This window comes from Sarcophilus harrisii, chromosome 4, assembly GCF_902635505.1.
Source record: "Sarcophilus harrisii chromosome 4, mSarHar1.11, whole genome shotgun sequence".
Lineage (NCBI taxonomy): Eukaryota > Metazoa > Chordata > Mammalia > Dasyuromorphia > Dasyuridae > Sarcophilus > Sarcophilus harrisii.
The window spans coordinates 346,893,941-346,906,378 of NC_045429.1; the positions used below are offsets into that span (position 1 = coordinate 346,893,941).

The 12,438-nt window shown below is 36.8% G+C and overlaps 1 protein-coding gene across 1 annotated transcript in view; it reads left to right on the forward strand.

The window, feature by feature from the left end:
• The window catches only part of ANKFN1 (ankyrin repeat and fibronectin type III domain containing 1), a 325,952-nt gene that overhangs the window by 272,753 nt on the left and 40,761 nt on the right, over window positions 1-12,438 (forward strand). The window contains exons 10-13 of the mRNA XM_031966442.1: window positions 674-773; window positions 1,108-1,240; window positions 2,480-2,596; window positions 7,111-7,326. Coding sequence (XP_031822302.1) covers window positions 674-773; window positions 1,108-1,240; window positions 2,480-2,596; window positions 7,111-7,326 — 566 coding nt within the window. The remainder of the gene's footprint in view (window positions 1-673; window positions 774-1,107; window positions 1,241-2,479; window positions 2,597-7,110; window positions 7,327-12,438) is intronic.

Genomic DNA, 12,438 nt, shown 5'->3' on the forward strand with positions numbered 1-12,438 from the left:
TGAAGAGTTTCTAGGGCATCTTGTTCACATGTGAAATGAATAGGTCAGCTTTTGGATTTGACATATTGTACTTCTTTACTGGGACAATGGACTATCAAGTCCTGTCAATATTGTGTTGGGATAGATTTCTCATTCTGAGCATGGAGCACAGCATTTGCAAAGGAAGGGAGGGGGGAAAGAATTGCTACATGTGGATAATATCAAGAAGAACAGTTTGGCTGGAGTGCAAAATGTTTGAACCAAAACAGTAAGGCCGGAAAAATAACTGGAATCTTGTAGAGGGCTTTAAATGCCAAAAAGAGGACATTGGATTTTACCTTAGAGGCAATAACTAACAATGAGCAGTCAGGTGGGTGATATGGTCACACCAATGCTTTAGGAATAACAATTTGACAGTTGTATGGATTAGAAGGAGAAGAGGCTAGAGTTAGGGAATAAACCTATTAAGACTTGCTTTTAAAATAGCCCAAATTAAAGGATTCCTATTAGGGTCCACTAAGAGTGGAGAAAAGAAAAAAGAAGAATGACAACAAACTTCTCTCACCCCAAATAACACTGAGGAACAGGAATAAAGGGAAGGCATATTCTACGCTTAGTGCTATTCTGGCAAACTAAAATCCTACTGCAAGTTTGGTTTTGTTCATTTACTGTTTTTTGTGTGTGTATGTTTCAGAAAGTTCAAAATTACAGAATACAGGACGTAAGCAGTCAGTCTCAAGGAGCTTGAAACATCTATTCCATTCCTCAAACAAGTTTGTGAAGACCTTAAAACGGTGCGTTCTAAGTATTGCTTCTAGGAACACCCTAACCTGTAATCTTACCTTCTCAGGAATCCACTGATTTGGGAGCAGCTAAATGAAACTTTCCAACCTCAATGACTTCTCTAACCCCCAAGAGTAGTAAGTTTATTCTTCTCAGTATTTGGAGAAGATGGTAATTTCTCCACTAATTCTCCCTAGAGTGTTGGAAATACCTAGCAGGAATCATAAGCACATATAATTATATAGAATTTGGCCTTTGCAAAAATATTTTTCCCTGATTCAGGGTTAGTGAAGGCAGAGAAGACCAAGGATGAAGTTTTATTTTGCTTTTTTTTTTTCTTTCTAGGGGACTCTATATAGCTGTTATATTTTATTATAAAGATAACATGTTAGTCACCAATGAAGATCAAATACCAATTGTTGAAATCGATGATTCTCACTCCAGTTCCATTACGCAAGATTTTCTGTGGTTCACAAAGGTATACCGGGGGTTTATTTCATATTCTCACTCAAAAGTACATGTCATTGTCTGTGTATCCCGAGTTGGGAAAAGAAGCAATTTTAGTAAAATAAATTTTTTAAAAGCCTTTGACCATTATTCTTGAGTTCCACATTTCAGTTTTTCAAGTCAATCAAGCATTTATTAATCACTTTCTGTGTGCCAAGCACACAGTGCTAAGTACTGGGGAAGAAAAGAAAGGCAAAAAATTATCTCTGCTCCAAAGGACTTTTCAGTCCAACATGCCAACAACACAAAGATAAATTGGAGATAATCAATAGTATAAAAGTGTTAATGTTCAGGGAATCAGGAAAGACATTGCTAGAACTTGAAGGAAGCCAAGAGTTAGGACACTCAGATCTCATCCCCAGCTTTACAGTTGACTAACTAGATGTCACAATCCCTTTCTGGACCTCCACCTTTACATCAATAAAATGAGGTAGTTGAATTACCTGATCTAAGGTCCTTTCAAATCATAGGTATGCTGAGGCCAAGTTAGACTGGCTGATGAGAGCTAACTGTTAAATTTTTAGTATGCACATTTATAACTTGGAAATCTACAACAGCTACAAATCAGAGCTTAATTTGTTGTTTTGATGATTGTCTATACTTAAGAAGATAATGAAATAATGTGAATACTGCAAATTAAACTTAAATGTGTCATGAACATATCTTTCCAGAGAGTAATTGTTAAATATTCTACTAGCATGCCCCTGCCTCTAAACATGTTCATATTTCAAGAAAAATCTACAAAGCAATGGCTATGCTTTAAAATGTCAAAACAAGCAAAATGGATTCCTAGACTTAGAGATTAAAAGGACCTCAGAAGCATCTAGTTCAATCCCCTTATTTTGCAATGACTCAAAAAGCTTAAATGTCCTACAATAATGAGTAGAAGAATTCAGATTCAAACTCAGTTTCCCTAACTCCACACTTTGCCCTTTACCCCACTACTCAAATCATAATACTGGCAAATATCCAGATTAAGTCATTATTGTCTACACTTATCAGTATTCGAATCCTGTTGCAGCTAGACAGAAATTAAAATTTCCCTAGAACACCCAGAACCCATTCTGAAACTTGTTCCATTTCCCTTTCATCACTTTGATGCAAAACCTGAGCCATACACTAGCCAAAATAAATTTTTGAAAATGGGAGTGGGGGTAGGAGGGATATATTAATTTAAATGCAGAAAATGACCCTATGACCTATTTTGCAGTTATCTTGTATGTGGGAAGATATCCGGTGGTTGCGGCAAACAGTGCCAATTTCCATGTCCTCATCCACAGCCCTACAGGCCAGGCAGAAGATGCTTACAGCCACAGCTCAGCTACAGGTGAGGAACTGAGTTTTCATTCTAAAGGCCCAAGAAAACTTTTGTGGAAGGCTCCCTCTCAAGCTTGTCCCTCTCAGAAATATTCACAATAAACCCTGGATTGGGGACAGGTAGCTTTTTCCCTTCATAATCTTCAAGTAGTATCAGTAGTTGCTAGTGCAATACTTATGCTCTTATAAGGGACCTACATCCTGACAATCAGCCACAAACATACATGGCTTTGATTACCTTCAGGGAAATATATACAGTCTCAAAGAATCTGTGAAGAGTTCAGAAAAGTGTCAGGAGAATAGAAAGCCACTAACATTGTTTAACAGAGTAAAATAGACTCAGGGTAATAATTTGGAAGATAAAGTATAGACATTCTCAATGTATTTTGTGGCCTGTTTCTTTTTTTTCCCTTTTTTTCTTTTCTTTTTTTGCTTCTGCAGGTTTTACCTTTAATCCTGAAATTGTTCTTAATCCTCCTTTACCATCAGCCCACACAGATCAGGTCTCAGAGCCCCCCAAGGATACTTATAGGTTACAGAGCTCTTCCTAGAAATGGTATTGAATTCCAAGCCGACTGGGGAGACAGAGTATTTGTCTCTGCTGTGTTTCCCTTTAGTGGTTTCCTGGTATTATGTGAATTTATGGTTCTGAGCACTCAGTCTTATCCCCTTTTTAGAGTGGGGTCACCGGTCTGTGGGATGCTGCTGAGTTATCCATTGCTGATTGAGATGGGGGGGGAGTAGAGGGAGAAGATTGTCCATGTAATTGACACAATTGAATTTTTTAAAGAGCCTTCCTAGAATACTCTCATAGAAACTCAGTATACATGGGAAAAAAGAAGGGTAAAGTGTATAGGGGCAAGGGAAAGAGGGAAGACAGGGATGAGAAGGTGAAGTGAATGTAATTTGCTTGTCGGCTACCATTAGAAAAGTAGAGCAAGACACAAAAGACTGAAAGTAAAAGGGAGGAGGGAGAAAGAAACTTCCATTAGCTCCTGGATCACCAAACCATATTGAAATGATTATGGATTTTTGGCTTACTTCTGGACTTGATTTCCTAGTCTCCAGCTGTCCATCATCAAATGTTCAGTTCACATGCATTTATTTGTGAGTCTTAGTTTACTATCACTGTTTTATGAAAATTCAATTGAAGATTTTTTTCTCTATTGAATACTTTTCTTAAAAAGTATTGTAAAACTCTATAGCACCAGTCTACTAAAACTCTAATGGGGATCCTCATAACTATACTTTAGAAGTCAGTGCTTGGTATGTTTGCCTTGGGAACCACCTAAAGATACTTATTAGTTGTCCAGGAGGTAAATTTCTCAATTTCCTCTGTAAAATGAGGGAACTGGGTTAATTGAGCTCTAAGATCCCTTGTGACTCAGAATCCACCAAAAAGGACCTTGTTATGAAGTAGATTCTTATAGCAGGCCATTGGACTGCATCAAGCCCAATGATAGCATGACAGAGAGGTCATTCATCGTGTCTGCATTTTCAGGCACTTAATCAAGGAAAATTCTCCCAATGAGACATACCACGTCCTAAAAGGGTGTTTAATGTAGTATTTTCCACCCAAATAAGTCTCCTTCATTCCCATCCATCTAATGGGTTCATCATCAGCTCCCTGCTTCCTTGTGTCCTATTTCTCAGAACTACCAGAAAATAACTATTTACCCTTCCTTATACAGTCTCCCATCAGAGATCTGAGACTATCCAATCTGGCACTTCTCCTAAAAAATGTAATCCCAGCTCTTTGACCTTTACTAATAGGACCCATTACCCAAACTTTTAATCACTTTGTCTGCTTTCTTCCAGAACCAGTTATGTAAAATTTCTGGAAATGTCAAAGCCATGAAAAAAAAACAAAAATGAAAAAAGTCTGTTGTGCTATCCCCAACTCCACCCTGGCTAAAAGGAGTGAAGGAAGTTTGGGCAAAAACTGAAATGTCATTCAATATTTTTAAAGCATATATCTCAAATAACTTAGTTAATTTAGGAATATAAAAACATATTAGCCAAACTTTGGTTTGCTTGTAGAATCACCATGCTTGGCATATTAAAGAACATTCTAGACAGTAATTATAAATTTGTTTCTTTGATAGGAATTAAAACTGCATTGATGTTCTTAATTTTTGTTATTATTAAAAAACCGAAATTTTGGGAAACTGAGTTCTCTACATTTTTTGCCAGCTTATTTTCATAAGTCAAAAAGATGAGAACTGAAGAGATTGGCAATGTTTCAGTAAATCCAACCCACAAGTCCTTTGAGGTCTCATCAAAAAAACAGAAGTATATCTTTCAATTTTCATATCAAAAATGAATAAGAAAATCATAAGCAAAGAAGGCAGGATGTAATCATTAAAGGTTATAAGCATCTCATTCCTGCATTGGAGAGTTGTACTTTGCTATTTCTCCTTGGTCCTTCCAAATTTGAGAACTAGGAAGAACCACAGATATCATCTAATCCAAGTCCTCTCCTTTTGCAGAGACTCAAAATGGCTTGCTCTAGATCACATAGGATCCTATTTAGATGGCACACTCAACTCCAATTCCTCCAAATTCAGATCCCATTCTTTCCTCCATACTACAAAAGGATTGCTCTAATATTAGAGGAAGAGAATTAACATTTGCATACACATCTACTACTTAACAATGCCAACTACTTTAAAAATATTATCTCATTAGATCCTCATGATAGTCTTTCAAGGATCCCCATTTTACAGTACAAGAAACTGAGACAAACAGAATAAGAGATTTGCCAATAGAGGAAGTGGCTGACTCCAGATTTGAAATGAGGTCTTCCTGACTCTAAACCCAGAATTCTATTCACTATACCACCTAGCTCTATTACAGAAAATATTAAGTTATTCTCATTTAAATTTTATATAGAATAGTTTTCAAAAATCATTCTGTAGTACTAAAGGTCTGTCCAACTTAGTTTTAATATAATTCTTTGCTAAAAATTTCCTTAATTCAAACCTTTTCCATTTTCCTTGGGGAAATTCTATCTTCCAAAAATAAATCTTTGTCTGAGTTCTCATATCTCTGCTGTTTACTTCCTTCTACTTCTCCATATCACCTCAAATAGAACTCCACCCTCTGATTAAGAGTGATACTGATTCTATAGCAGGAAGGTGACCTCACAATATCTGCAAGTTATACTTATTTTTCAAGTCCTAATTCGGAGCGATTAACTGGTTTACATAATTCTTAATTCTCAATTCCAACTAAATTTGTGGGTCCACTGTGATATCCAGATTTTTTTTCCTTTGGATAATGGTGATAATTATCATTATTATTATATAACACTTTAAAATTTATGAAGCACTTTACAATTGATCTACACAGCAACCCAGTAAGATAGATCCCATTGTTATTCCCATTTTACAGATGAAGAAACTGGGATAGAGATTAAGTGACTTGCCCATGGTCCCACATTCAAATCAAGTCAGTAAACTTTATTATGCACTTTCTGTGTGCTGGAGCCTATAAGATGGATTGGAGATGTAAATACAGATCTTCTGGATGGCATTCATTCCTGCACCTTACACTAATTCCAGTATCCCTTAGAACTTCTATCTGTCCATGGCCTTCCTGCTCTGGTGCCTCACCTCAATTTTTTTTTTTAAGAGCTCAAATTCTCTGCATGCAGGCACACTTCTGGCTAGACCCCAATTCCAGTGTCTGAAGAACTCTCTGTCTGTCTCCTTAAGCCACCAGACTGGAAAAAATGACTTCCTGTAACTTTGTATTGCCTTTCCTGATCAAAATTTGGTCTGGTGCATTTTCTAGATCTTTGTGGAGAAAGTTTGATTAGGAGCAAAACTTAACTGCTTCCCCTCACTCCACCATCTTTTGAACATGGACTTTCTCAATGAATTGGGTAGTTTTGCTTAAATGTTTTATGGGTTTTTTTTCCTTTTTCAAATTCTCTATTTTAAATGATGGCTACTGATATCAGGGAAAGAAGGGAAAAGGAATATACTTGGCACTGTAGGTTATGTTAAAAAAAAAAGATGTTACAAAATTTATTTGGAAAAATAAAGGGAATAGAAAGACATCCAGATCACTCTGAAAGAACTGCTTGAAGCCACATTGTGAAGGGCTTTAGATACCAAAGAGAGGAGTAAATATTTTCTTCTAGAAGAAATAGGGAACCACTGAGGCTTGATTAATAAAGAGATTAACATAGTTAGCCCATTGCTATATGAATATCAATCTAGTAAGCAACTAAGTAGAGAAAGGATTGAAGGGGAAAGAGCCTAGTAGGGAGGGGGAGAGATCTATAGGAACCAAATTGAAATTTTCTATTGTAATTTTTGTCTCTCTTGCTGTGTTCCACCAGAAGGTGAAGTTGAGGTATGAGAGTTTCTGTCAAGTATGTTTTGATGATGTCATCTATCTTAGTGTTACATCTACATCAGTAGTTTCTGAGAATTATCACAGACTAAGCCAGTGTCTTTCATGACAGCCATAATTTTTCTTTGTGCAGTCTCACCTCAATAATACATTTGTTTCTAGAATTTACTTGGAACCCACAATTTGGGAAGAGTTTACTATGAGCCCATTAAGGATCGTCATGGAAACATCGTCATAGTCACAATCAGAGAGGTGGAAACCCTCTATTCATTTTTCAATGGTAAATGGATGCAGATATCAAAGCTACAGAGCCAGAGAAAATCTCTGTCAACTCCAGAGGAGCCAACAGCCCTTGACATCTTAGTCATAACTATCCAGGTAATGTGTTTTTTTTCCTGTTTACTTGTATGTATGTAATTTCAGACACCCTCTAATAAAGATAATAATAACAAATGATATTTATATTATGCCAGTCAGAAAATATTTATACCATTTGATCCTTATGACAAGTATTATTATTCTCCCCATTTTACAGATGGGAAAATCAAAAGGGGCAAATGATTTGCCCAAGGTCACACATGAATGTTGGAGATAGAATTTGAACCCAAATGTGTCTTGACACAAGTAACAAATTAGATTCTACAGGTCTTGAAACTGGGAATGTAACCTCAAGAGTTATGTGCTCAATCAAATAAAGGATGAAAAAAATAAGTCACATCCCAATCTCCCAGCACTGGTCTATTATGGAGCTTGTCTCCAATACAACCAAACCTACCCTTATTGCTCGGTATTCCCCAGTTTTGCTTACTTTCTCCACTATACAAATTCCTAAACTCTCCTCTTCTGAGTGCTATTAGGTGGACCCATCAGGGCAGTTATCAATTAACTGCTATCCAGGCACTTACAAAAGTAGTGTGGCAGATGCCATTGAGAAAATTCTCCACAACATTCCTACCTCCTATGCCCTGGATTACTTTGTGGTTTTAGTAAACACTCTTCAGAGGATAGACTCTACCAAAGCATTGATCAATGAATAAATCCTGCCTCTTGCTACCTTGTTTTGTTTCAGACAGAAGTAGTAAGACAAAATTAAAAAGCATGATGGGTTGTGATCTTCATCACAGAGCTCATTACCTTGATGTTTATCCCAACTTTACCCCTTTTCCAAATTTCCTTATTACTTAGAGGTTATCACTATTTTTAAGTGGTTCGCAACTTTGGCATCATCCTCCATCCCTCCTTTTGTCTCAAACTGCATATCCAGTCAATTACCAATTTTTATCAATTACCACTTTTTCTCAAATTATTAAGTTTTGTCAAAACTGCCACCCTTCTCTTCATTCATATAGCCATCCCTTATTTCAGACCCTCCATCACTTCTCACCTACATGATTTCAAAAAGTTTCTAGTCATTCTCCTGCCTCAGGTCAATACATCCTCCATTCTGCAGCCAAAGTGATTTTCTTAAAGTTCAACTTCATCATATCATTCCCCTATTCAATATACTTTAGTGGTTTCCTATTGGCTTTAGGTTGATACTCGATACAACATTATTTGATCTTTATTTTATGCTTTTTTAAAAATTTCTATTTTGTGTAAATTTAATAATATAAATATTTATTATTGTAATAGCACATGACTATGATATATAAATAAGCATATTAGGAGTTGGTTGTTCATCCTTGGTATTCAAAGAGGACCAAAATGCATTTACTATGGCAAGGTCAGGGTACAATGTGCCCAACTGTGGCTGTTCAGACCAATACAGCTCAGAAGGCTCTCCCACAAGTTTGGGCATAGGGGTATATATGCTCAAAAATGTTTGGTTAATAAGGTTAAGCAATCAAAATTGTTTGGAGACTACTACTGTACCAAGAGCTTTAGTAACTAAATACCAAGAGTCGCTTTAGTAATAGTGAATAAATCAGTATGGTAACTGAGAGAAAGTACACAACTAACTCTATAGCAAGGTTAGAAAACTCACAGCCAGAATCTTGTGAGGTTTAGGGAGAAAAAAGTCCTCATTTATAATGACAAAGATAATAATAATAACAATAACAATAATAATAATCAGCATTTATATAGTACTTTAAAGTTTGCAAAGCATTTTATACTATTTCATTTGACCATTAGAAAACCCTTATAAAGTAAACACTATTATTAATCTTATTTTGCAAATGAAGAAACTGAGTCTGAAAAGTTAAATGACTCCCTAGAATCACACAAATATTATCTAAGGCATAATTAGAATTCTGAGCTTCCTAATTCAAAGTCCAGGACTCTATATACCATGTCAACTAATTCCTTCCCCACATTCCTAAATGACTTTTATTAGGTGATAGACACTGTGCAAAGATAATAACAGGGTCACAGCTCCTCTCCTACACCTTAGGAGACCATAATCTAATATATAAAAGTACAGGGAGGTAAATAGGTAGAGAAGCAATTACTGGCCATGGGAAAATGACATTAAAACAAACCTGAAATAACTTCGGGACTTCAGTAGAGGAAGAACATTACATATTATGCCAAAGAGTATCAAGAAGAGAATAATTAGAATAGGGAAAATCTTTGTGCCATGTAAATATCAGAAGAAAGAACTAGGAATGCTGAGGGATATGTGGTGGCTATCCTCAAGTATATGAAATGTTGTCTGAAGAAAAGTTGATTGGGCTTGTTTTTCTTGGCAGAACTAGAAATAATGTGTGAAAGTTGCTAAAATGCAAATTTAAACTTTATGGAAGGAGAAAACATCCAAACAATGAGTTATTAAGCAATGGAGTGGGATGCCTTGGAGGGGAAGGGGGGAGATGGAAGAAAAGGGAAGTAACAGCTTCCTTCCCCAACACTGGAGAGCTTTGAGCAAATTCCTGAATAACAAATCATCAGGTAGGTTGTAAAGGGAGTTTATCTTCAGGTACAGGGTGTCTTAATTCTCTACTGAGGTCCAGTACTGTGCTATGTACTGAGAACAGAAAAGCAAAATAATAATAATAATAATAATGCTCTCTGCCCTCAAGAAATTTACCTTCTAACAAAGAAAATCAATACATAAAAGAGATCTAAAAAGCAAAATGGAAATAGGGAAAGGCATAATCTCCCTAGAAAAAGAACTAAGGACAGTTATCCTAAGATCCTTCCTCAAAATGAAGATTCTAGGGGGAAGTCACCCCCAAGGGTGGAAAGCTGTTCCAGAGTAAGAAGGCTATAGAACAGATAATTCCTGTCCTCTGGAAATCTCCAATTTCCAACAGTGTTCGGATCTGACACTAACATTTACTAATCTGCTTCACTTCAGTGATGGAGTGCTCTTTTTGCAGAAGCAATTGGAGTAAGTGACTTGCCCAGAGTCACACAGCTAGGAAGTGTTGTCTGAGGTCATATTTGAACTCAGGTCCTCCTGACTTCAGGGCTGGTGCTCTATCCACTGTACCATCTAGCTTCCCCTGATGGGGTGCTTTTAAGGTATGAAGTACAGTAAGGGTACCCTCCTATATGTAGGGATATGTATTATAAAAGATTCTTTCTGTAGTAGAAATAGTTTCCATCAAACCATCTATAGCTCTCACTCCATTCCATCAAAAGCATTAATACACATCAGTAAGGAAGCCAGTACAAATTGGAGATGCCATAATAGGAGATAGCCAGAGGCAAGTTGTGTATGTGTGTATGTATGTATGTGTGTGTTTTTCACTGTGTGAAGCTTTAGGAGAAACATAATCAATCAGTCAACAAGTATTTATTAAGCACTAACTCTATGACAGGCACTATGCTAAGCTCCAAGGAAAGAAAGAAAAGCAACAGCCAGTCCCTATCTTGAAGGACCTTATATTCTAATGGAGTATACATACATCATACATGTTTATATACATACACATGTAGAGATATGCATATGTAAAAATGTGTATGATACAATATATACATATATTTTCAAACTTACAATATAAAGGATATGTTGAAAGTATATGGGGGAGTAAAGAGAGAGGAAGAGAAAAGGGGAAAAAAAAGGAAGAGGGAAAGAAGAAAGACTATATGTGTGTGTGTACATGTGTGGATATATATACATATAATAGAGAGATACAGAGAATATGTTTATTTTTTTTAGTATATTTATATAGAGATTATGTGTGTATATATACAGAGAGTGAAGGAGAAAGAGAAAGAGAGAGGGCAGAGGGGAGAAGAGAGAGAGAAGGAATGAGATTGAAGTTTAAGAGGGAGAAAGATAAGGAAAGAAAGGGGGAGGGGAAGAAAAAGAAGAAGAAGGGCAGAGACAGAAACAGAGTGAAAGAAACAGAAACAGAAAGATGGAGACAGAGAGGCATAGAGAGACAGAAACAGAGAGAGACAGAGATAGAAAAAGAGAGAGGGGGGAGGAGAGAGAGAAGGAAAGACAGAGACAGAGAGACAGAAAGAAACAGAGAGACAGAGAAAGAAAAAGAGAGGGGGGAAGGAGAGAGAGAGAAAGAAAGACAGAGAGAGAGAGACAGAGAAAGACAGAGAATAAACAAAATACATTTAGAATAAATGAAGTGGATGATGGCCCTAGCATCTAGAGAAATCAGGAAAAGCATCCTGCATAAAGTAGAGACTTAACTGAATCTTGAAGGAAGCCATGATTCCAAAAAGGTGAAGGTGTGGATGGAGAGCATTCCTAGAAGAAAGGACAGCCCAAGGCAAAGGTATAAAGATAAAAAATTATGCCATGTACCTGACAAAGAGTGAACAGGCTGATGGCTGGACTATAGAATAAGGTGGGGTGAGGACAGAATCAGAAAACTATAAAAGAACCCAATCTTTAACCTTGGTTCCCTTAGCACTACTGAGTCAGCTCTGGCCAATCAAGTGATCAACCCACTAATCCATTTAATACCTAGCCAAAGGGGTGTCCAGTATGAGTGTGTGTTTCAATTTTTTTTTCATCCTGAGACCTGACAAACTATAATATGACTTAGGAAGGCTAATTGGAAAAAACTCGAAATCTTTTAGATTAGATTTTTTCGGATTCTGATTCATATAAAATTGATAAAGAAGGTTAAGGGGAAACCCCACTAGCTCATTCATAGTTTTCTTTTTCATCATTTATAAACACGCTCAAGGAAACATTTAAAAAATCATAATCAATTGAGCTTTTACGGGGTGACTAATACACTAATCCCCAAGGGGATAAACTGAGGTCTGGGCTAACTTGGGTTTTCAGTATTGCTCCCAGAAATACCATTCAGGCCCCAGCATGATATAATACCTGGTTTCTGCTAGACTTATTCCATTAAAAATGTGTTACAGGTGCAAAGAAATTCCAATCTGGGCAAAGGTTGTTAGAGAAGGAGACCAAAAATAGAGGCGGGATCAGGTTTCCACCCAGATCCAAGTGGAAAATTTACCCCTGCTGACTGGCACATTCCTGCCTGATGTCGTTTTCTCTCTTCCCCTCTGAACCCTCCCCCCCATTTTGCCCCACCCCTTTACAGGTCATTTTCTTGGGGTATA